Source organism: Panthera onca, chromosome C1 (genome assembly GCF_046562875.1).
Source record: "Panthera onca isolate mPanOnc1 chromosome C1, mPanOnc1 haplotype 2, whole genome shotgun sequence".
NCBI classification, from domain to species: domain Eukaryota; kingdom Metazoa; phylum Chordata; class Mammalia; order Carnivora; family Felidae; genus Panthera; species Panthera onca.
The window spans coordinates 110,610,276-110,631,522 of NC_138346.1; the positions used below are offsets into that span (position 1 = coordinate 110,610,276).

Here is a 21,247-nt window from a genome sequence, read left to right on the forward strand (position 1 = left end):
TATTCTGGGAGCATGTAAGCACCTTCTTTTGAAATACTGGGAAACAATAGTCAGAATTATTCATATCCAATAATTTACTAGTTCTTTATCATTCTTGCTAACTTTCAAAGGTTAAAAAAAAAAAAAAGGAGCAAATCACCTGCTCTAGAGCTGACAGAAAAAGAAAAATTATTTTATCTGTGGGTAAATAAATGAATTCAAGTTAAAACTGTGCTGGCTTTATCTTTTCTATGGAAAAGGTACGTTTAACTTAGTTCGACTCACTGCTTGACTGATCTGGTTTCAAAGTCTAAGAAACAGAATTCTTTCACAAACTAGCTTCCTAATGTAGCAATAAGAAATGGTGGTGCTGGGTGGGGGTATGGGCAAAATAGGGGAAGAGGTTTAAGAGGTACAAACCTCCAGTTAATAAAATAATTAAGTCACAGGGACAAAACGTACAGCATTGAGAATATAGTCACTAATACTGTAATAATGTTGCATGGTGACAGATGATACACTTATCATGCTGTGCACAGCATAAGGCATAGAACTAGTGAATCACTATGTTGTACACCTGAAACTGTGACATTGTATGTAAACTATACTTCAATTAAAAAATGAGAAAAACAGAAATGGTGGCGTTCGTCAGATCCATCTGAGAGTCCCATCCCCTCTCCTTAAGAGCATGTCAATAAATGTCTTTTAAGAAAGATCTACTTTCTTAGATCATCTTGAACCCTCCGCTAAAGAGCATCACACACCTCCAGAAGCTGTGGGTTAGTATACTGTAACGTGGCCATTTCTTGTTCAATTTCCGCTTGTGTTTTCTTCTTCTCTTCCAATTTAATGTCCTCTTTTCTGTCATTCAGTACCTCATTTGGGGCAGGAATTGGAACTTTATTTTGCATCCACGCCTTGGGAAAGAAGAGAATATTAAAATATACCCTAAGTGTGTATATTATAATGAGAGAAGGTGAAAACCATTCTGTAAGGTCATTGGCTCATTCCAACCTGCTGAAAAGAAGTCAGTTCACCTGGTACACTGCCTTTATTTCTAATGCTCCTTCTTGGTGACACAAGAATGGAGTTAGGCAAGCACATTGCCAGGTAGAAATTACTAACTTAATAAAAACTATAAGATCTTATGTGTTATTAAGAATGAAAAGTCTGCCCACATCTTCAAAAGGGCACAGGCACTTTGTGTTGCAGAGACAAATAAAGTAGAAGACAGACAGACAACGCAGAGGAGAGTCAACATACTCTCTCTGTTCCATGCTTCTCTCTTCTCTTTCCTCTGATGGCTTGGGCAGTAAGACATAGGTGAGAATCAAAGAGCTACAAGAGTCATGACAAACTCCACACGAATGCAGAGCAGCAGATGGGAACTCTGTCTAAGAATACTCCAAAGAAGTCTGTAGTGCAGAAAGACCTTCCACGGATGAAAACATGCAAGAAAGCCTCAGCAGGCAGAACCTCCTGGTGGAGGAGGGGGCTGCTGGTAGTTACTCACCTGCTGGAACTGAGCAGGAATAGGTTTTGCATATGGAACTTTCTTCTGAGGAACTTTTTTCTGATCCTTTTGCATCACCTCCTCCATTCCCCAGTCCAAACCTGGAATTGTCATCTCAATTTCATTTGACTCATCTTTCCCTGTAACCATAAAAAGAAGCAGTTAGCCAAGGAAATAAGAGAAGGTGGCTACTTCATCAGTGAATGCATTTTTAGAAGAGACTTTAAATAATATGTAATAGATAATTCGATGACTTTTATCAACATGTCTCAACATAAATCATTTGGGCACTTTCAAAATAATTCAGCATCATGAAGGTAAGAAACAGGTCTCCAGGGGCGCCTGGGTGGCTCAGTCGGTTAAGGGTCCAAACTCTTGGTTTCAGCTCAGGTCATGATCTCACAGTTTGTGAGTTGGAGCTCTACACTGGGCTTTGGGCTGCCAGCTCAGAGCCAGCTTGGAATCCTCTCCCTCTCTCAGACCCTCCCCTGCCTGTGCATGCTGTCTCTGTCTCTCAAACAAATAAATAAACTTAAAAAAAGAAGAAAATAGAAGAGGTCTCCAAAAATTTTATAAAAATAAAACGTATAGGTACAATGTCTCTTACCCATCTGCTCCTGTTCCATAGCCAGTTTTAGTTGTTCTGGTATTCCCATTCCTGGAATTACTGCCAGGCTATTAGGTTCAAGGTCATCTACAAATAGAAATACATCTATTGTCAATAGAGATTTTATAAACATAGTAGTCCAATAAAATGAACACTTTATAAAAATGAATTATCACTCAATAAACTGTAAAACTGAAATTAGTTTTATATAATCTTATCCATACCTAATAACACTTTTATAAAAGAATATCAGATTTCAAAGAACAATAAATGTGCAAGGGTCTCACCATATTCTACTCCATCTTCAGACATTCCAGGCAATAGGTTGAGATTATATCGATCTCGCATTTTATCACCTGGTCGGTTTCGGGTCCAAAATTTGCTGTCAAAACAAAACCATTTGGAGGGGCGAGGGGAGGAGCATAGTTTTGGTATATTTCTGGGCACTTACAAATACCAAGCAGGGTAAACGCAATAAAGTTTTAAACACCTTTCTTCTAAAAATTTAAAATGTTGAATGATTTTTTTTTATAAGAAGGCAGAACAAAATTTGAATAACAAAGTCATACTCCATACTCTATCTCCTTATTATTATATACATATTTATAAATCACTATAAAAATGTTGAACTACAGGGGCGCCTGGGTGGCTCAGTTAGCTGAATATCTGACTTCGGCTCAGGTCACAGGTCATGGGTTCGAGCCCCATGTCGGGCTCTGTGCTAACAGCTCAGAGCCTGGAGCCTGCTTCAGATTCTGTGTCTCCCTCTCTCTCTGCCCCTCCCCCTCTCATGCTCTCTGTCTCTCTCTCTCTCTCAAAAATAAATAAAGATTTAAAAAATTCATAAAGGGCTCAGTCTGACTTTGGCTCTCAGGTCATAATCTCACAGTTTGTGGGTTCGAGCCCTGCGTTGGGCTCTGTGCTGACAGCTCAGAGCCTGGAACCTGCTTTGGATTCTCTGTCTCCTTCTCTGTCTATCCTTCCCCCTCTCATTCTCTCTCTCTCTCTCTCTCTCTCTCAAAATTAAATTTTAAAAAATTTATAAAAAAGAGGTTGGACCACGAATTAATACATCAATAAAAATAAATATATATCTTCTCTGCAGCTCTATAAACACAGTAATTCCTTGTTATTTTTGATATAAAGCTTACCTAGTATGGTCATTTGAACCTGAGCAGAGAATATGTCCAAGAGGATGCCACGCCAGACTCCAGATCATTCCTTCATGGGCCATCTCCATCCCACCCACTTCCTTCTCTACCCTGTAATAGCACCACAGAAAGAAGTCTTTTCAATAAAATCACACACACACACACACACACACAGACATTTTGTTTTACTGTAACACAAAGCTACCAAAGCCTTTTACTTTGAATCTGGTCAGTTCCACATGTTTCAGGGGTACTGATTTGTCATCAGTAATATAATCTTTGATTCAAAGAGCACTTCAGAGGGAAAAATGCTTCAAGAATGATTTCACCAATAAGAATCAAAGAAATCTGTTTTATTCTCCTTTAGTGGTTTCCACATCCAAAATGAAGGTGCTAAGTTTTCTATTCCAAGCTGGGTTTACAGAATTGAAAACTGCAGGAAGACTCTGATACAGGACATAGGAATACTCAGAAAAAAACACAAAATACCATGTTCTATACTTTTGGGAGCTCTCTTCATAAAATATACAACTGTTTTACATGGTAAGTATTACATACCCCACATGCCAGAATAACAAAGAGCCATCGGACCCGCCACTGGCAAATAGTCCTTCGTGAACAGGATGCCAGGCCACAGCTGTAAAACAAACGTGGGGGAAGGCAAAGTCGTCAGCATCTCAGCATACTAGTGGTGACAGAATGAGAAGCATGCCACAGCCACCGACCTGTGGCTTCTTTCTTGTGACCTCGGAAGACTTGAAGCTCTTCTTTCAGGTTTCGGATATCAAAAAGTTTGCAGAGGTGGTCACGTGATGCGGTGAGCAGCCAATTGCCATTGAGATTTAATTTCACTTCCATTACTGTGTTTTTATGGGCGTGACTAGAAACAAAGTACCAAGGAAATAATCTGTCAGAATTTAAAACAAGTATGAATCCATACAATGGCCATTTTGGTTAAAAAGGACATGGGTCAAGACGGCAAGAGGTCTGTAAAGCATGTAACAGCACGAGACCACAGTTAAAGTACACTTGAAAGAAATAGGTCAATGACAGAAATAACATCCATTATCTAAGCATAGTTTTCATTAACCAACTAAAATAGCAACAGAACCTCAACTGTACAGGGAAGCTGATCTGTGAAGCAGGGAAGCACCTGAGCATGTAAATTAATATTCAATAAATCTCATTAACTTTTCAAAGTTCAGTGAAGCTCCTCTCATTAAGACAAAGCATAAAAAAGGGGCACAGGCTAGTTTGAGGGTTAATTTGAACTAAAAACACCGCAACAAGTCGAGGCCTGCAAGGAGCACCGCTCACATTTCCCTTCAGCGGCTGCAGCCACTGCAGTCTGCAGCAAAGCAGCCTTGCTCCAACCCCTCACTCTGGATTTGCCTCCCTTCCCAGTCACAAGGACCAGGATCCAGCTGTTTCGTCAAAAACATGTTAGTAACATAGCCATTTAAATATGAATGTCAACAGATAATTCAAAGACAAAACTTTATTATGAGGCTGCATCAGAAATAAGCACCTCAGACAAAAAATGAGAATGGATTCAAAACTGGAGGGGAAACTTCTCTCTAAACAGATGTGGTGAGATGGAGAGGGCTGGAGCAGATGTGCCGAGATGGACAGATGTGGCGAGATGGACAGATATGGTGAGATGGGACAGATGTGGTGAGATGGAGAGGGCTGGGGCAGATGTGGTGAGGTGGGCAGATGTGGCGAGATGGAGAGGGCTGGGACAGATGTGGTGACATGGACAGATATGGCGAGATGGAGAGGGCTGGGGCAGATGTGGCAAGATGGAGAGGGCTGGGGCAGATGTGGTGAGATGGGCAGATGTGGCAAGATGGAGAGGGCTGGGACAGATGTGGCAAGATGGACAGATGTGGCAAGATGGAGAGGGCTGGGGCAGATGTGGTGAGATGGACAGATGTGGCGAGATGGAGAGGGCGGGGGCAGATGTGGCGAGATGGACAGATGTGGTGAGATGGAGAGGGCTGGGCAGATGTGGCGAGGTGGGCAGATGTGGCAAGATCGAGAGGGCTGCGGCAGATGTGGTGAGATGGACAGATGTGGCAAGATGGACAGATGTGGCAAGATGGAGAGGGCTGGGGCAGATGTGAGATGGACAGATGTGGCAAGATGGAGAGGGCTGGGGCAGATGTGGCAAGGTGGGCAGATGTGGTGAGATGGAGAGGGCTGGGGCAGATGTGGCGAGATGGGCAGATGTGGCGAGATGGAGAAGGCTGGGCAGATGTGGTGAGATGGACAGATGTGGCAAGATGGAGAGGGCTGGGGCAGATGTGGCAAGGTGGGCAGATGTGGTGAGATGGAGAGGGCTGGGGCAGATGTGGCGAGATGGACAGATGTGGCGAGATGGAGAAGGCTGGGCAGATGTGGTGAGATGGACAGATGTGGCAAGATGGAGAGGGCTGGGGCAGATGTGGTGAGATGGACAGATGTGGCAAGATGGAGAGGGCTGCGGCAGATATGGTGAGATGGACAGATGTGGCGAGATGGACAGATGTGGCGAGATGGAGAGGGCTGCGGCAGATGTGGTGAGATGGACAGATGTGGCAAGATGGAGAGGGCTGGGACAGATGTGGCGAGATGGACAGATGTGGCGAGATGAAGAGGGCTGGGACAGATGTGGCGAGATGGAGAAGGCTGGGACAGATGTGGCGAGATGGACAGATGTGGCGAGATGAAGAGGGCTGGGACAGATGTGGCGAGATGGACAGATGTGGCGAGATGGAGAGGGCTGGGGCAGATGTGGCGAGGTGGGCAGATGTGGCAAGATGGAGAGGCCTGGGGTATGTCTAGTAAGTGGCACAACATCAGCTCCATATACCAAATGGTACATTGTGAGACATGGCAACCTAGGGTAGCGAGAACCACCTCCTCCTCCCCACCCCCACCCCCAGGATCCCCAAATTACATTTAGATACATATAGCAGAACAGAAACCACACTTAATTAATAAGAAGACTCTAGGTACGAGTCCATCTGTTGTCTACCCTAGATTTTCAAGAATACATGGTGGGAAAGAAGGCTCAAAGTTAAGGAATACAGGCAGCCTTGTGCCCCTTCGTTTAGGGACCAAGGTAGGGTTCCTATCACTTACAGTGTTGCAAGACTCTGCCCCGTCTTGGGATCCCAGAACTTGATTGGTTGTTGACTATCTTTACTTCCTGAAACAACTAACCCTTTTGTTGGATGCCAGTCTACACATTTCACATCTGCACCATGCCCTGTGGGAAACAAATTAAGATAAAACCTAATCAGTCACACATTTAAAGCAGAACTCCACTGAATTTAAACCAGAGTAGACAAAACTATTATAAGTTTTGATCCTAGTACTGTCATATTAATCTTTTTGAAAAGACTCTTTGGTCTTTCGAGTTTTGGATACAGCAACCTCTTCCAAGGCCACGATGCACAGGAACTATTCCTCTTCTCCTACAACTAAGCTCATCTTCTTGCCTACCTGCTGGAGGGCCAGTCAAAGCATTTTGGAAGCTGCATCACCCAAGCCCCATATTTAAAGCTTTTTATGTTTTTGCAGGACGATCATAATCATTGGGCACGATCCTTGCCGTTCACTCCAGGTTTTCCCACTTCACAATGATCCTTATAGATCAAAAGTCCTAAATTCAGATTCACACACCAGCATTTTCTAGATGTGGCAGTAGGAAAAGTATTCCACTTATTGAAATGAATTGATGAATTTGATTAAATCAAAATGAGAAAAACAATCCCTGTGTCATTCACACACATGCCAGCTACTCTGTTTAGTGCTTACTACAAGCATCACCTCTTGAAATCCTCACAAAATCCTGAGAAAGATATGATCATTACATCCTTTTTATAAGGGAAGTAAAGAAACAGAAGGACTGGAGGGGTTAACTAAGACGTCCTAGTTTCCAAAGCTAGTCAACGAGAACAGGAGCTGGAATGTGAACCTGGTCTACAGGATTCCAGAAATAGTTCTCTCAACCACAGTGCTAGAGCATGAGGTCACTTCACAAGTGGAACACATTAACTGATACTAAAACTCACTAAAGTCAGAATCACAATTTACAGAACTCAAAGAAACTAGTTATGGCTTTTAAAAAATCAGTGCTATCCAGAAAAAGCCTCAGGAGCAGTTTATACAGCACTACAAAGCAGGTGAAAAGGGAGGTAGAGAGTATTTCAAACAGCTCCCTCTGTAATCAAGACCAAATCCAGCTTCTATGAAGTTTGAGGTGGGAAGGAGAAAGGATATGGAAGAATATCAAGGGAGGGAGGTAGGGAAGAAGGAAGAGATGGTTCCAGAGGCAGTAGAAAGTAAATTTGCACCAATTAAGGTGAGTGATTTGGGGCACCCATGTGGCTCAGTTGGTTGAGCGTCCCACTCTTGATTTTGGCTCAGGTCATGATCTTGCAGTTCGTGAGATGGAGCCCTCTGTCGGGCTTGCGCTGACGGTGCAGAGACCACTTAGGATCCTCTCTGTCCCTCCCCTGCTCGTGCTCTCTCTCTCAAAAGTAAATGAAGAAGGAGGAGGAGAAGGAGAAGGAGGAGGAGAAGAAGGAGAAGGAGGAGAAGGAGGAGAAGAAGGAGGAGGAGAAGAAGGAGGAGGAGGAGAAGGAGGAGGAGGAGGAGGAGGAGGAGGAGAAGAAGAAGAAGAAGAAGGAGGAGAAGAAGAAGAAGAGGAGGAGGAGGAGGAGGAAGAGGAGGAGGAGGAGGAGGAGGAGGAAGGAAGGAAAGAAGGAGGAGAAAAGAAGGATTTGCATCTCAAATAAGCAGGAACTTTAAAAACAAGACCCCATGCTGGCAAGCATGTAAGAAGATGCCAACTGCCTGGGCAACAGTTTAACAATGTGTACTGAAGCCTGAAAAATGTGCGTATCCTACGACCCAATGACCTCATGTCTCAGAATTTATCCTGAGGAAATAATGGATGTACAGAAAGATTTATTTACAAGAATGTTAACTGATAGTTTATTCTGAAATGCCCTCCAGAAACATATTGCAAAATATATTTCAGTATGGCATATGGGCTCAATGGAATATGATGCACCTGTTAAATGATAATATAGTAATTTAACGATGTAATTACAATGTTCATGATACAATCTCAAAAATACCAGTGTGTGCAGTATTCCTGATGCCACGAATGTAAAAGATAAATTAAGACCATGAGTGTATGCAAGCCTATCTAGAGAAAAAATGCAAGAAGTCTAGACACCAAACTGTTTCCAGAAATATTATTAAGATGAGTAGAGGTATTAAGGTGATTCTTATTCCTGTGTGTTTTGTTTTTATATTTTCTTTTTGTAATGTTTTGTGCTGTATATATATAATGAACATATATAATTTTATATATGGGACCCGAAGGTGGGAAAGGGGAAATTTTATTGTTGTTTTGATTTTATTAAGAAAAAGAACTGAGCATGGTAATATTGAATAGAAATACACTTCAGTCCCCCAGCCCCTTGTTTGGCTTAAGAAAGTTTAATGTCATTAACAACTAAGATATGGCCAGGAAATTAAAAAAACTTTATGGGCCACTATCACCCAAAATCAAGTATTATGTATAGATACATGTGTATTTTAGCCAAATTTGGAAAATACGTTAGAAAACACTTTTAAAATACGATGCATTGTGCAAAAAAAAGTTCATACTCTAAGCAGCCCCCTCTAACCTCGCCTTTTCTGGGATACTTTTGATATTGCCTCCACTTTATATGTTTAGTCTATATAGTATATGTTTAAAGAAGTATATGCAAAAAAAAAGAAAAAAGAAAACCCTATCAGTTCATAAAAAAGAAACAACAAAATATATTTTAGCTGCTTTGATTTTGTTTTCTGAAGTTTTCTACAATGTATTTAAGTAGAATCCAAGCCAAGTGAGGAATCCCATCTATCCTTTTCTGCTAAACAAATTTACCCATATCCAGACAAATCACTAATAAAAATTCAACTGATTGGAACTGATTCTTGGATATTATTTTATTGGTCATTGTCCTTAATAATAAAATAAAAATACTACTATTAGCAAGCATATACACTTATTATATGTATGGTATTATTCTTTTTTTTTTTTTTTTTTTTAAGAGAGTAAGAGCATGGGGGTGGGGGGGGGGGGCTGGTGGCGGTGGACAGAGAGAGACAGAGAGAGACAGTGTCTTAAGCAAGCTCGACGCTCAGTACGGAACCTAATGAGGGGCTCGGTCCTACAACCCTGGAATTGTGATCTGAGCCAAAAACAAGAGTCAGACGCCTGGCTGAGCCACCCAGGCACATCTGTATGGCACTATTAGTTATTCTAAGCAAAGCATGTATACTAATACTTTACATATGAAAATTACAAATAGGTTGAACAACTTGCCCATGATCACACAGCTGATATATGGCAGAGCAGACATCTTGAATGCAGGGAGCTGGCCCCTAAGCCATAGCTCTTAAATGCCTATTGCCCCATTAGATGTGGAAAGGTTCGTCTAAGAGTTACAGGAGGAAAAGAAAACATGTCCCTTTCTATTGGCTTCTATATGCACAAAGACTCACTGAAAGATAGCAGACAGGGAACAGATGGAAAGGCAAGTATCCAAGTCTTTACATTATTTTATTTTTAACTATATGCACATGTCATCTATTTTTTTTATTAAACACAAATAAAAGTTACCTAAGAAAATATGTACAAAATAATATGTGCACCATGCTAATTACATTTGTAGCTTAAAAAGACACACACACAGAGCACACACAAACATTTGCTCAAAAATGTACAAAATGTGCCTGAAAGAAAACACAAGAATCTCATCACATTAATTGCCTCCAAGAGAGGTAAATGAGTAAGGAGACTTCACTGTATATTGTTTGGTACTTTTTAAATACTGAAACACATGAATCATCTATTGAGAAAAAAATCAACTAAAATTTTTAATTTACTAAATAGCAGTAGACTGATTACCTCTGGAAAGTGGATACGAAATGGTTACAAGTAGCATGTATCATTGTTACAATTTTTTCAAATGAAAAGGAGGAAAAATAAATAGCTTAACCCTGGCGCAGAAGCACACTGATCTGCAACCGCTTCCTTCTTCAGTAAAAAAATGTTACTAAATTTCCAATGAAGTGACAAAAATGCTTTCAAATGATAAAATTGTACCCTCTCATGTCAGTGTTGACACAATTAGATCCAGAACAAGGAGACTAATAGAAATTTATCCTAAGAAAATAATCTAAAGGTTTTTTTTAACTTTTATATTTAAGAGATGGCATTTGAAACCTTGTTGAAAGTAGTGAAAATGTGTGAACAAATTTTAGAGGTGGGATAATTAAGCGAACTGTGTCATGGCCAAAAAAAAGAACATACAACTATTAAAATAAGGATTCTAGGAACAAAGGAAAATGCTCGTGAAATAAAGTGAATTTTAAACTAGCAAGCAAAATAACATATGTATAAATGGTGCATATACCACAGGGGTGATTATGAAAATGTTCATGTGTAAGTACAGAAATATGAATAAGCAGCAAATGAAAACTATATTGAGATCACAGAAACAAAGGTGAAGTGTTCATATTTCCTCTAATGTTACAGTGTGGTTTTAACCATAAATCACATAGGTTAGATTTTTGTGTGTGGGTAACTTTCTGATGTTTTTAAAATGAGAAAAAAAACCACCACTGAATGCAAGTTACTTTGCTAGGCAGTATTTTTCTATCAGAGTAACAAAAATTAAATTTGGTGACCCCAGCAATAAGAGAATAATAGGCACTGTCATCCATTACTGGTCAGAAAGTAAACTGGTACAATTTTGGGAGAGGCCATTTGGTCAAATCTATCAAAATGTTACAGGCTTGGGAATGCAAGCTGGTGCAGCCACTCTGGAAAACAGTATGGAACTGTTTCAAAAAACTAAAAATAGAATTACCCTATGACCCAGCAATTGCACTACTAGGCATTTATCCAAGGGATACAGGTGTGCTGTTTTAAAGGGACACATGCACCCCAATATTTATAGCAGCACTATCAACAATAGCCAAAGCATGCAAAGAGCCCAAATGTCCATTGATTGATGAATGGATAAAGAAAATGTGGTACATATATACAATGGAATATTACTTGGCAATCAAAAAGAATGAAATCTTGCCATTTGTAACTACATGCTTGGAACTAGAAAGTATTATGCTAAGTGAAATTAGTCAGAAAAAGACAAAAATCGTATGACTTCACTCATATGAGGACTTTAAGAGACAAAACAGATGAACATAAGGGAAGGGAAACAAAAATAATATAAAAACAGGGAGGGGGACAAAACAGAAGAGACTCATAAATATGGAGAACAAACTGAGGGTTACAGGAGGGGTTGTGGGAGGGGGGATGGGCTAAATGGGTAAGGGGCACTAAGGAATCTACTTCTGAAATCATTGTTGCACTATATGCTAATTTGGATGTAAATTTAAAAAAATAAAAAATTAAATTTAAAAAAATGTTATAGCCTTAATTCTCCTAGAAATTTACCTGTGTCTGTAGTTGTAAAATCACACCAAAATTTTACAAACATATTTATTGTTCCTTGTTTGATTCCCAAGACTGAAAACAACCCAAACATCAATCAATGAGGGGTTACTTAGGAAAATTAAGGTAAATCCATGTAACTGAAAACAGTACAGCTGTTAAACTGAGGCAAGATGAGGGAACGTTTTGGGGGTGAAGGAAATGTTCTATATCTTGATTATGGTGGTGGTTACAACAATGAAGCAAAGGAAAGGAACATTTTGAAGGGACTGAAATGTTACATATCTTCATTATGGTATATGTCAAAATTCATAGAACTGAATACCTAGCAAGGGTGAATGTTACCATGTGTAATTTAGACCTCAATAAGCCTGACTTTTAAAAAAATATAAGCAGAAAAGCAAAGTGTAATTTCATCCAATTTGTACAAAAGAAAACGTAGCTGATAATAGTTTTTTAGGGAAAAGAAATGCTATGGGAAAAAGTAGGCATTTACTCTTGTACTGCCTGAAGTTTTTAACATGTTCTTTTATTACTTTACTTAATGGCAACTGCCTTTGGTCTCCTTCTATTCAAATCTTAAGAAATGACTGATACTAATTAGTGCCTTTGTCACTCAATACAGAACTAACCAGTGCTTGCAGTCCCAGGAAGATGTGCTTCAGAACCTCAGTGGGGATGCACTTTTTCGGATAGCTCTCAGACTCAGTATGAATGAATGAAGTTGCATATTTCAGGTTTTGTGAGCTGGGTGCTATATATAGAAGCTTAATTTTATATAAATTATTCTCTCACAGAAAAATGATTGAAGCCCAAACACACAGCTTATCAACTGTAACCATTAACCCAAATGAATGTCTCTATACTAATTTTTATCATTTCAAAGGTCCAGAATTTCAGGATAGAACCATTCAAAATTCTTTGTGATCCCCAAATATGGAAACTTCACAAACGTAATTAGTATTTGCAATGCTGAAGCAATTAACACAGATGGAATTGAAAATTTATTCAAGTGATAACTGTTTTTACAAACCAGTGACCTAGATATTTTAGAACTAACATCTTGCTAATGGCTCAAGATCTAGGACTAAAAACTTCTTGCCAATGGAACACCAAGCAATTTTTAAAGTGGCCCTTAATTGTAACTTTTCAGAATCAAGCCTGAAAATACGAAGATAAAATTCAACATCAAACCCACTCCAGGTACTACAAAGCCTAACACAGGGCAAGGTGTAGCCTTGCAGGGATCTGACAGGGGTCTACAGGTAGACTGTGGTAAACACATACAGTCTTCCATAGGAGAAGAGCTTTAAAGAGCCAGCAATATAGGTGCATGGTTACCAAGTAAAGATTCCAGGATCCCTGGGAAAGGTCACAGTACCTCTACCCACACTTGACTGCAATTAGAAAGGGAGGATATGCTGGAAGAAAGATTAATATTCAAAGTTGGAGCTGCAATCGCTAATTCTAAAACTAAGAGATTCCAGTTGCAAATCATTACATAAAGAACAAGACTGTCATAATAAATCTATGTGTGGAATCCCTTAAATACTTACAGATACTTAAGAATTTAACCTGCACTGTCCAATACAGTAAAACTTATCAGCCACACGTGGCTACTTAAATTTGTGTTAATCAAAGTAAAAATTTACGTTCTTCAGTCACACTAGTGACTTTTCAAGTGCTTGACAGCCACATGGAACTATTGGCTAGCATACTGGACAATACAGACATGGAAAAGTTCCATCATCACAAAAATTCCTATTGGACAACACAAGTTTAGACTGTAATTAGCCATTTTAAAGAAAGTTCCTCCTTAAGTTCCCATAATGGTATCATTTTTATTCACTGTTACATAATGAACAACAAAAGAAGTATCTTCAATTGATACTAGAGCCAGGGAAGACCTGCAAAGTTATCCAGTGCTGAAATTGTTACATTAAGATAAAGCTGAGGCCTAAAAGGGGTAAGCCAGTGTCCAGAGGTGGCCTGGATTTCCTTACCATCCCTATCTTCCCTTCCACCTTACTATATAGAACATCCAAAGGAAGTGGCAAAATACAGCTGACCCTTGAACAGGGGATTGAACTGCACAGGTTCACTTACATGCACATGTTTTTTTGATAAATACAGCAATGTACTGTAAATGTATTTTCTATTCCTTATGATTTTCTTGGTAACATTTTTTCCCTCTCGCTTACTTTATTCTAAGAATACAACATATAATACATATGACGTATAAAATATGTATTTATCAACTGTTTATGTTATCAGTAAGGCTTTCCCATTGACAGTAGGTTATGAGCAGCTAAATTATTTTAAGGGAATCAAAAGTTACACATGGAGTTTGCAGCGGAGGTATCCAGGTCCCTAACCCCTGCATTGGACAAGGGTCAAAAAGGTTCCTCTTGTTTCACCATCAGTCACATGTAACTGAGGAGACTGCAGTAGACCAACTTCTGTACACCTTTCCATGTCTCAGAATGACAGAAGAACAGAATCGAAGGGTAAAATTTAAAAATAAATACATAAATGAGAACTGCTTCTTTTAACTACCTGAGAAGTAATCAGATGGATTCTGGAGACCAGGGAGTCTTATTAAGAATAAAGGGATGTGGGGGACAGGGAAAAGAAAAGAAAAAGAAAGGAACATGGCAACCATGACCTAACTCCACCCAAAGAAATTATAAACTAACTTAACAATACTAGGTTACCTTTAGAGATTAAGCTTTGCGGGGAACGAATTCTGCATCATTTCTTAGCTAGCTAACACTCTCTTCCGGTCCTAGCTAAATGAACAGTGACAGAATTAGCATCTTTTAGGAGACAGGTGGTACTGCTTTGTGGATGAACTGGAGTCTGACACACCACACTTGTTTAACTTACTTCTTCAAAATAATTATTTGCAAAAAATAGCCATAAGTTGTACACCAGAATTTATGCCAAATAGGAAGAAAACAACAATTTTACTTATTATACGTGATCATTCCTTCACACGCTCATTTGTGTGCTTTCCCTTGCTCATTAATTCAAAATAAGTGTGCACAATAGCAACATTTATTGGGCTCCTACTTTGGATGCTCAATCTCTAAAATATGTATGTGATCACCAAACAAAATGAGGACTGAACACTGGGGAAATACTTGTAGAATCATATAATCCAGGTACAGTAACTTTCAACAAAGTTAATACTTAGAATAAAATGTTTGCCGAATAAAGACTGAAATCAAGCTAACAAAAACTAATGGTTCTTAAGAGACTTTTCTCCACAAATGAAAACAGAAAAATCTCTTTTAAAAAAAAAGTTACATAACTTGCGTAAAATAGCAAGATGCAGAATGCAAAACAATTTTTCCTAACTTGATGTGTTTTTCTTAGGACAGATCCTAGAAATAAAATGCAGAGACTTCTTAATAAAACCTAAAACTCGAAGAACAACAGGACAGATGGTTTAGTCATTAGGTATTTGATGAACAGTCCCAGATGCACTTTTGTAGAAAGTGGAAGCTTTTCTGTTTATTTCCTATCTCAGAACCATAACATGTAGTTCAGTGACAGAAGCCAGTAGGGGAATGAGGTCTGTTTGTAGACTCTTCCTTTAGAAGAGGAGGTTCCCTGGCTTCTGTGATATTGTATGTAAACTGTGTGCCTCTGTGTATTCAAGAACCTCATCTCTCCTCCACAGCCTCACCAGATCCTAAGGCATCTGTCATCCCACACAGGTAAATAGTCCTGCCTTAAGACAATGCATATGACCCCAAGGCTCGGTGAACAGTCTGAAAACCAGTATTTTTATTTGAAGGTCAAAAATAGTGTCCATTTTCCCATTTTATTTTTCCTGGATCAGGCCAGTATATGAACAAATCTTAAGAAAAATTTCTTTTACACATAACTTACAAAAAGCACCAAGATTTTCTAATACAGGAAGAAAAAAAGCAAACAAAGAATTCAAGTACCATCTCATACATTAACAGTTGAAGAACTGTTATTCAAGAAAATGTGTCAAACAATAACAACAAACTCCATCTACTTCCAGCCACAGGAACATAAATGTGACAGATCAGTTTAAAGCAAAGGGTATTTGTTGCCAGGGTCCACAGCCAGACATTTTAGTATTCAATAGATTAGCGAACTCCATTAAAAAATTAAACATCATAAATAACTTGTACGCTGGCCAATAAATAGGCAATTTATTAACATTTTACCTCCCTTTTTTTGCAAAATGATTTTAAAGCCAATCCAACTGTCAATGTCAACTGAAAGTGATACTATTAGTATTTCCATCATCTAAATCTAGAAAGTGACATTAGTAAAAACTGATAGAATTAAATGGAAAGTCAATCATGGAAACATTATACCTCTAGGCAGTGTTTTCAAGGAGTATGTTCCAAGCAACAACAGAGCACAAAATCTTGGATTTTGTTCTGTGGTCAAAGAGTCAGGCAATGTTGAATTTTAAAAATTAAGTTTTTTTTTTTTTCCATGTCTGAGAGTTGCTTTCAATATAGATTACAAATCTGCAGGTGAGAATCTGACCATGGTTTTTGTTTTTTTTTTCCTCAAACCACTCGCAAGTCTCCCAGAAGATGAATGTGGGAAATTATGAAATGCTAGCTTATTATATTGTGTGCAGTGATGAACTAAAATTCAGGACCGCAGACACCTCTGAGGGAAGAGGGGAAGGGCACTGGGGAAGGGCGTGTAAAGGGATTTTCACCACGTCTGTAATGTGCTCTTCTTTTAAAAAATTCAGAAATAAGCATGGCAAAATGGAAGGATTTGACACAGCTGAGTGTTAACACAAAAGTGTTTATCAGGTTGTAAAAAACTGAAATGTATGGTGTCAGAAGAGTATCCAGTATACAAGCATAAAAATTCAAATGAAACAAGGGGGTAAGATACATCATAAATTTGCCAATCTCCTACTTAAGTCACACATTTAATTTGCATATGCAAGTAAAATGGTTTCTATTTATCTGTACCATGTATTTACATGAAAGACTGACCTAAAAGAAATTGTCAGGTAGGTTAAAAACTGAAATTAAGCATACATGTCATAAGATTAATGCCAGGTAGCTACTTCTGGCATCAAAGTGAAATGTTTTATGAATATATGACATATAAATGATTTCTGAGCCCAATAAAAACATATACAGGTATAAGTTTGCTAAAACTTACATGTCAGACTGCTACTGAACTTACACAATAATGTGGGGGAAGGGTGTAACAGAGGAAAAGCACAGCTTCCCTGAGTCAATTTAAAAGACTGTATTTAGAAAAATCTTGTGGATTATGTAAGGGAGAAAAACAATTAAGAAATGATTGATACAACAGGAAACTCTACACTTTCCCCCCAAAACACTGCCTGATAGTGTAAAGAATGAGTATCAACACTCTATATTCTTCAGTTCAAAAAGCAGGAACATTGCATCATGTTTTCTGCCAACCTGCAAACTCTTTGTTGGTTTTTCTTCTTTTAAAATATTCAAAAAAAATAAAATTACAAGGCTATTTTGGACAATATTCATCAAAGAAGCCTAAAGGGAAAGAATGCAACCAAATATTCTTTCAATCTCATTGCTATTTTACTGTCCCAAATATTAACAACCAGTATCACAAAGCACAGGAGCCATTAGTCTGAGATGGGAGCTACCTGGTGTCCCATACACATGGCAGAAACCAGCTACAAAGTCCTTTATAAGAAAGTGTGCACTGGTGTGTGTGTGTGTGTGTGTGTGTGTGTGTGTGTGTGTAAGATCAGAAGTTCCCTAGCAAACATTTCTGCACACATTCATAATTCAGTATTAATATACAGATGATGTAATAGTCTTAAAGAATCACGAAAAGAAGCATATAGTCACCACTTGAAAAACTAGAAAAGAAAGTATAAAAACCAAAAAAAAAAAAAAAAAAAAAAAAAAAATCTTGGAAAGAATAATGGGAAGGCCTGGCAATACCAAGACTCCCAAGACTCCCAGAAAGAGTAGCACCTATGGTGTACCACATTAACAACAGAGTCACGACCACTAGTAGACAAGACACCTTGGCCAAAAGTGAAAAGAAGCCATGCCTGAAACCCCTAATAAAGAAGAAAAGGCAGAATCACAAAAGGAAAACAAGAGTAATTTTAAATTATACTTTAAGGCATTTTTGGGGAAAGCTTTCCTTCTGAAAAAAAGATTTAAAAAGTAAACTGATTCATCACCCTCAATTGGCCAGATTAAGGTCACTGTTTTTTAAAGTTGGAGGTTTACATACACAAAAGCAATAAGGAATCCTGACCAAACTAGAAGTAATTAATTAACCCCATGATAATCATAGTTATGCCCAACATCAACTGTACTGTGAATCTCTTGAGTTTTGCCAGTATCTACTTGTGTATATTTGCACATTTTTGGCTCCCTATAAACCCTTTTCATCTACCACTAAGGAAGGTAACAATGGCAAACTTAAAAGAAATTTACCTGTATCAGAACAAGGTTACACAAACCCCTAAGTAACTGCTGGAGGCAGGTGTCTACCACATGATTCCCAGCAGACTGTAATTTCAAGCTATTATTACTAAGAACTTTTTCTATAAATACGTAATCCGAGATGGCATCAACACTCCAATTGGCTCTTAATTATCTCCCTTTCTGTTTCAAAGCAGAAATAAGAAAACAAAACCTCAGCTGGGAGCTGGTGATATTACTTAGCTTCCATCATAGTATAAACAATCAAATAAATATGAGTCCACAATGACCTAAATAACTGAATAAACAAATAAGAGTGGGGAGAAGAGTTGAATCTCTTGTGCATGAAAATTCCAAATAACTTATGTAGTTACTGCACCCTCAAGGACATGAAATGGAACTTCCCACACCTTAACTGTGGGCTGTGCTTCATGACTCTGCCTTCCAAAGAGCACAGCAGGGGAAGGCAGAGAAAGAGTAGCCTTACACTGGACAATTCTGACAAACACTGCCTCAACCTCGTGATCAAGGTCATCAGGTCATGTTGTTAGTGTACATCCTTGCTCTGAGGTAATGAAAAGGGCACTTGACCTCTGTGATGTTCCCCCTCAAATCCCATAAAACCACAACCAATCATGAGAAAAACATCAGATAAATCCCAATTGAGGGACATTCTACAAAGTACCATAAAATTTTCTCCTAAGTCATGATCTCATGGTTCACGGGATTGAGCCCTGCATCACGCTCTGCACTAACAGTGCAGAACCTGCTTGAGTTTCTCTCTCATCTCTCATCTCTCTCTGCCCCTCCTCTCAAAATAAATAAACATTAAAAAATTTTGTTTTTAAAGACAGAGTAAAACTTCTCATCAAAACACTAGCTCCAAGAAGACTGGAACAAGATCTTGACAGTGCTAAAGTTGGGGGTGCGGGGCTGGAGGGAGACTCTGAATCTAGAATTCACTACCCAGTCAATGCCTCTTTATAAAGGTAAACATGAAATGAAGACATACAATAATTTTTTTAAATTTCTCCCACAGATCTCAGAAAGAAAAAAATATTTACCATTCTAGAAATGTGGAAACCAAGTAATAAATACTTAGTAGGAAATGTGAAAATCCAAACCGCTTTAAGTTAAACTTAATATATTATAAAGAATACCAGCATTTCCTTGAGGTGATTAAAATCTGCCATCTTCTTGTATTTTACTGAATGAATAATGAAAAGCTGAGAGAGCAAAAAATACATCCATGCACATTGTATTAAAAATCAAAATTGTTTTCTTAGGGAAAAGAGATCAATGGTTAATTCTGCCCTCCTCTCTGAGCAGCATCAAGACAGAATCACAAAAATTCTCATTTCCACATAGTCTACTAGACTTTCCTCCATAGGAAGAAAAGATGAAATTAGCTTTGTCCAGTAGAAGCACAGGTACAGTGCCAAAACAGTATTATTTGAAAGCAAAGAAAGGATATATTAAATATACTTTAATTCATATTGGTACATTGTTTAGTGCTCATACATTATACAGCAGTTACTGGTAAAAAATATGGAGTAGGGGCACCTGGGTGGCTCAGTCAGTTGAGCATCCGACTCTTGATTTTGGCTCAGGTCATGATCTCCCAGTTCGTGGGATCGAGCCCTACCTCTGCACTGACAGCACAGAGCCTGCCTAGAATTACCCCTCTCTCTCTCTCTCTCTCTCTCTCTCTCTCTCTCTCTCCCTCTCTTAAAATAAATAAACATTTTTTTAAAAACCTGCAGTAAACCTGACCTGTTCAAACATCAGATGTCACCAGTTACAGCCTTATGTAATTTACTTAACCCTTGCTAAGCCTTAATATTTTTAAGTGTTAATACTCAATTATTGGGTTGTTTCAGGAATTAAATGAGAGCTATATAACTTATCATCATGCCTGGCACACATTTTGAACAGTCAACAAATGCTCTTATTTTGATTCAATCTCTGCCCTGAAAAATTCCACCATGAGGACAGATATTTCCAGAGTCAGTTATCCAGCAAGAGCTCTTCCTACTATGAACAGAATACAGGAAAGCAGAAAATGGCTCGATTTAAAACTACTTCCACAAAGTAAGACTTAAGATTTTGCTAAATTTCAGTTTTCAAATGACCTCTGAGAAAAGAACATTGAGTTCCAATGACCAACATCCAAACCAAGTTTTAGACTTGATCTCATGCCGTGTCTCTCTCAGAACTGGAAAATCGATAATGGGGGCCGTCATTGCCTGAATGACTTTGACAATGTTTTAAGTAACTAAGAAAGACAGATAATACTTTTGCTATAACTATGGATTCCACTAGACTAAGATAATGCAGTCTCCAACACAGAGACTTACTTTTATATGTATGGAGTAGATGTTTGACGATTCTCTGCAGTTTCTCTTTTTTAAAGAATATTAACTCCTTTCTAGGGAGAAAGAAACCTATAGGAAAAATACCAGGTTTAACTCAAGTGTCTTTCAGTCATTTTACTCGATCACTTACCTCTAAATCCCCCACTGCCATGTATTATCTTAAGCTTCAAATACATGATTAAAAATTTCAATACATACTATTTTTTAAGATATAGAGAAATGATGTAAGTAGGAAAAATGCCAGGAGGGAAGTAATGGAAATTGCTTTATTTCTATTTATTTTATTTCTAAAGGTCACTGACGTGAAAAAGAAATTATGTCTTAAAATAAATCATGATTTTAGTACTAAATGAAATGGTGTATACAAGCCCCTCCTTTACTTTCAAAGGTTTACAGTGGAGGCACTTATTTCCCAAGACCACTAATTTTATTAAAATTTCAAAAAACTTCAAGCCAAGTGTGAGCATTCTCAAAAAATAAGTGGGCTTATTACTGAAGAATAAACCAGAGCAGAAACAAACGAAACCCTAAATACACAGCAGACTGTTAGAGGCCTTTAAGACACTTGGGGGCACCTGGCTGTCTCAGCTGGAAGAGCATGTGACTCTTGATCTCGGAGTCGTGAGTTGAAGCCCCACACTGGGTGTAGAGATTACTA

At 38.5% G+C, this 21,247-nt stretch overlaps 1 protein-coding gene across 9 annotated transcripts in view; it reads right to left on the reverse strand.

The window, feature by feature from the left end:
• Positions 1-21,247, reverse strand: part of WDR33 (WD repeat domain 33) — a 107,248-nt gene that overhangs the window by 15,966 nt on the left and 70,035 nt on the right. For 8 of the 9 annotated variants that reach the window (XM_060624804.2, XM_078451427.2, XM_060624802.2 and 5 more), the window contains exons 8-15: positions 6,377-6,503; positions 3,976-4,130; positions 3,809-3,887; positions 3,251-3,361; positions 2,387-2,481; positions 2,100-2,186; positions 1,493-1,632; positions 744-896 (exon numbers count right to left, since the gene is read on the reverse strand). In XM_060624804.2, coding sequence (XP_060480787.1) covers positions 744-896; positions 1,493-1,632; positions 2,100-2,186; positions 2,387-2,481; positions 3,251-3,361; positions 3,809-3,887; positions 3,976-4,130; positions 6,377-6,503 — 947 coding nt within the window. Of the gene's footprint in view, positions 1-743; positions 897-1,492; positions 1,633-2,099; positions 2,187-2,386; positions 2,482-3,250; positions 3,362-3,808; positions 3,888-3,975; positions 4,131-6,376; positions 6,504-20,825; positions 21,245-21,247 lie in introns of those variants that run through there. The other variant, XM_060624807.2, reaches the window with a different exon arrangement.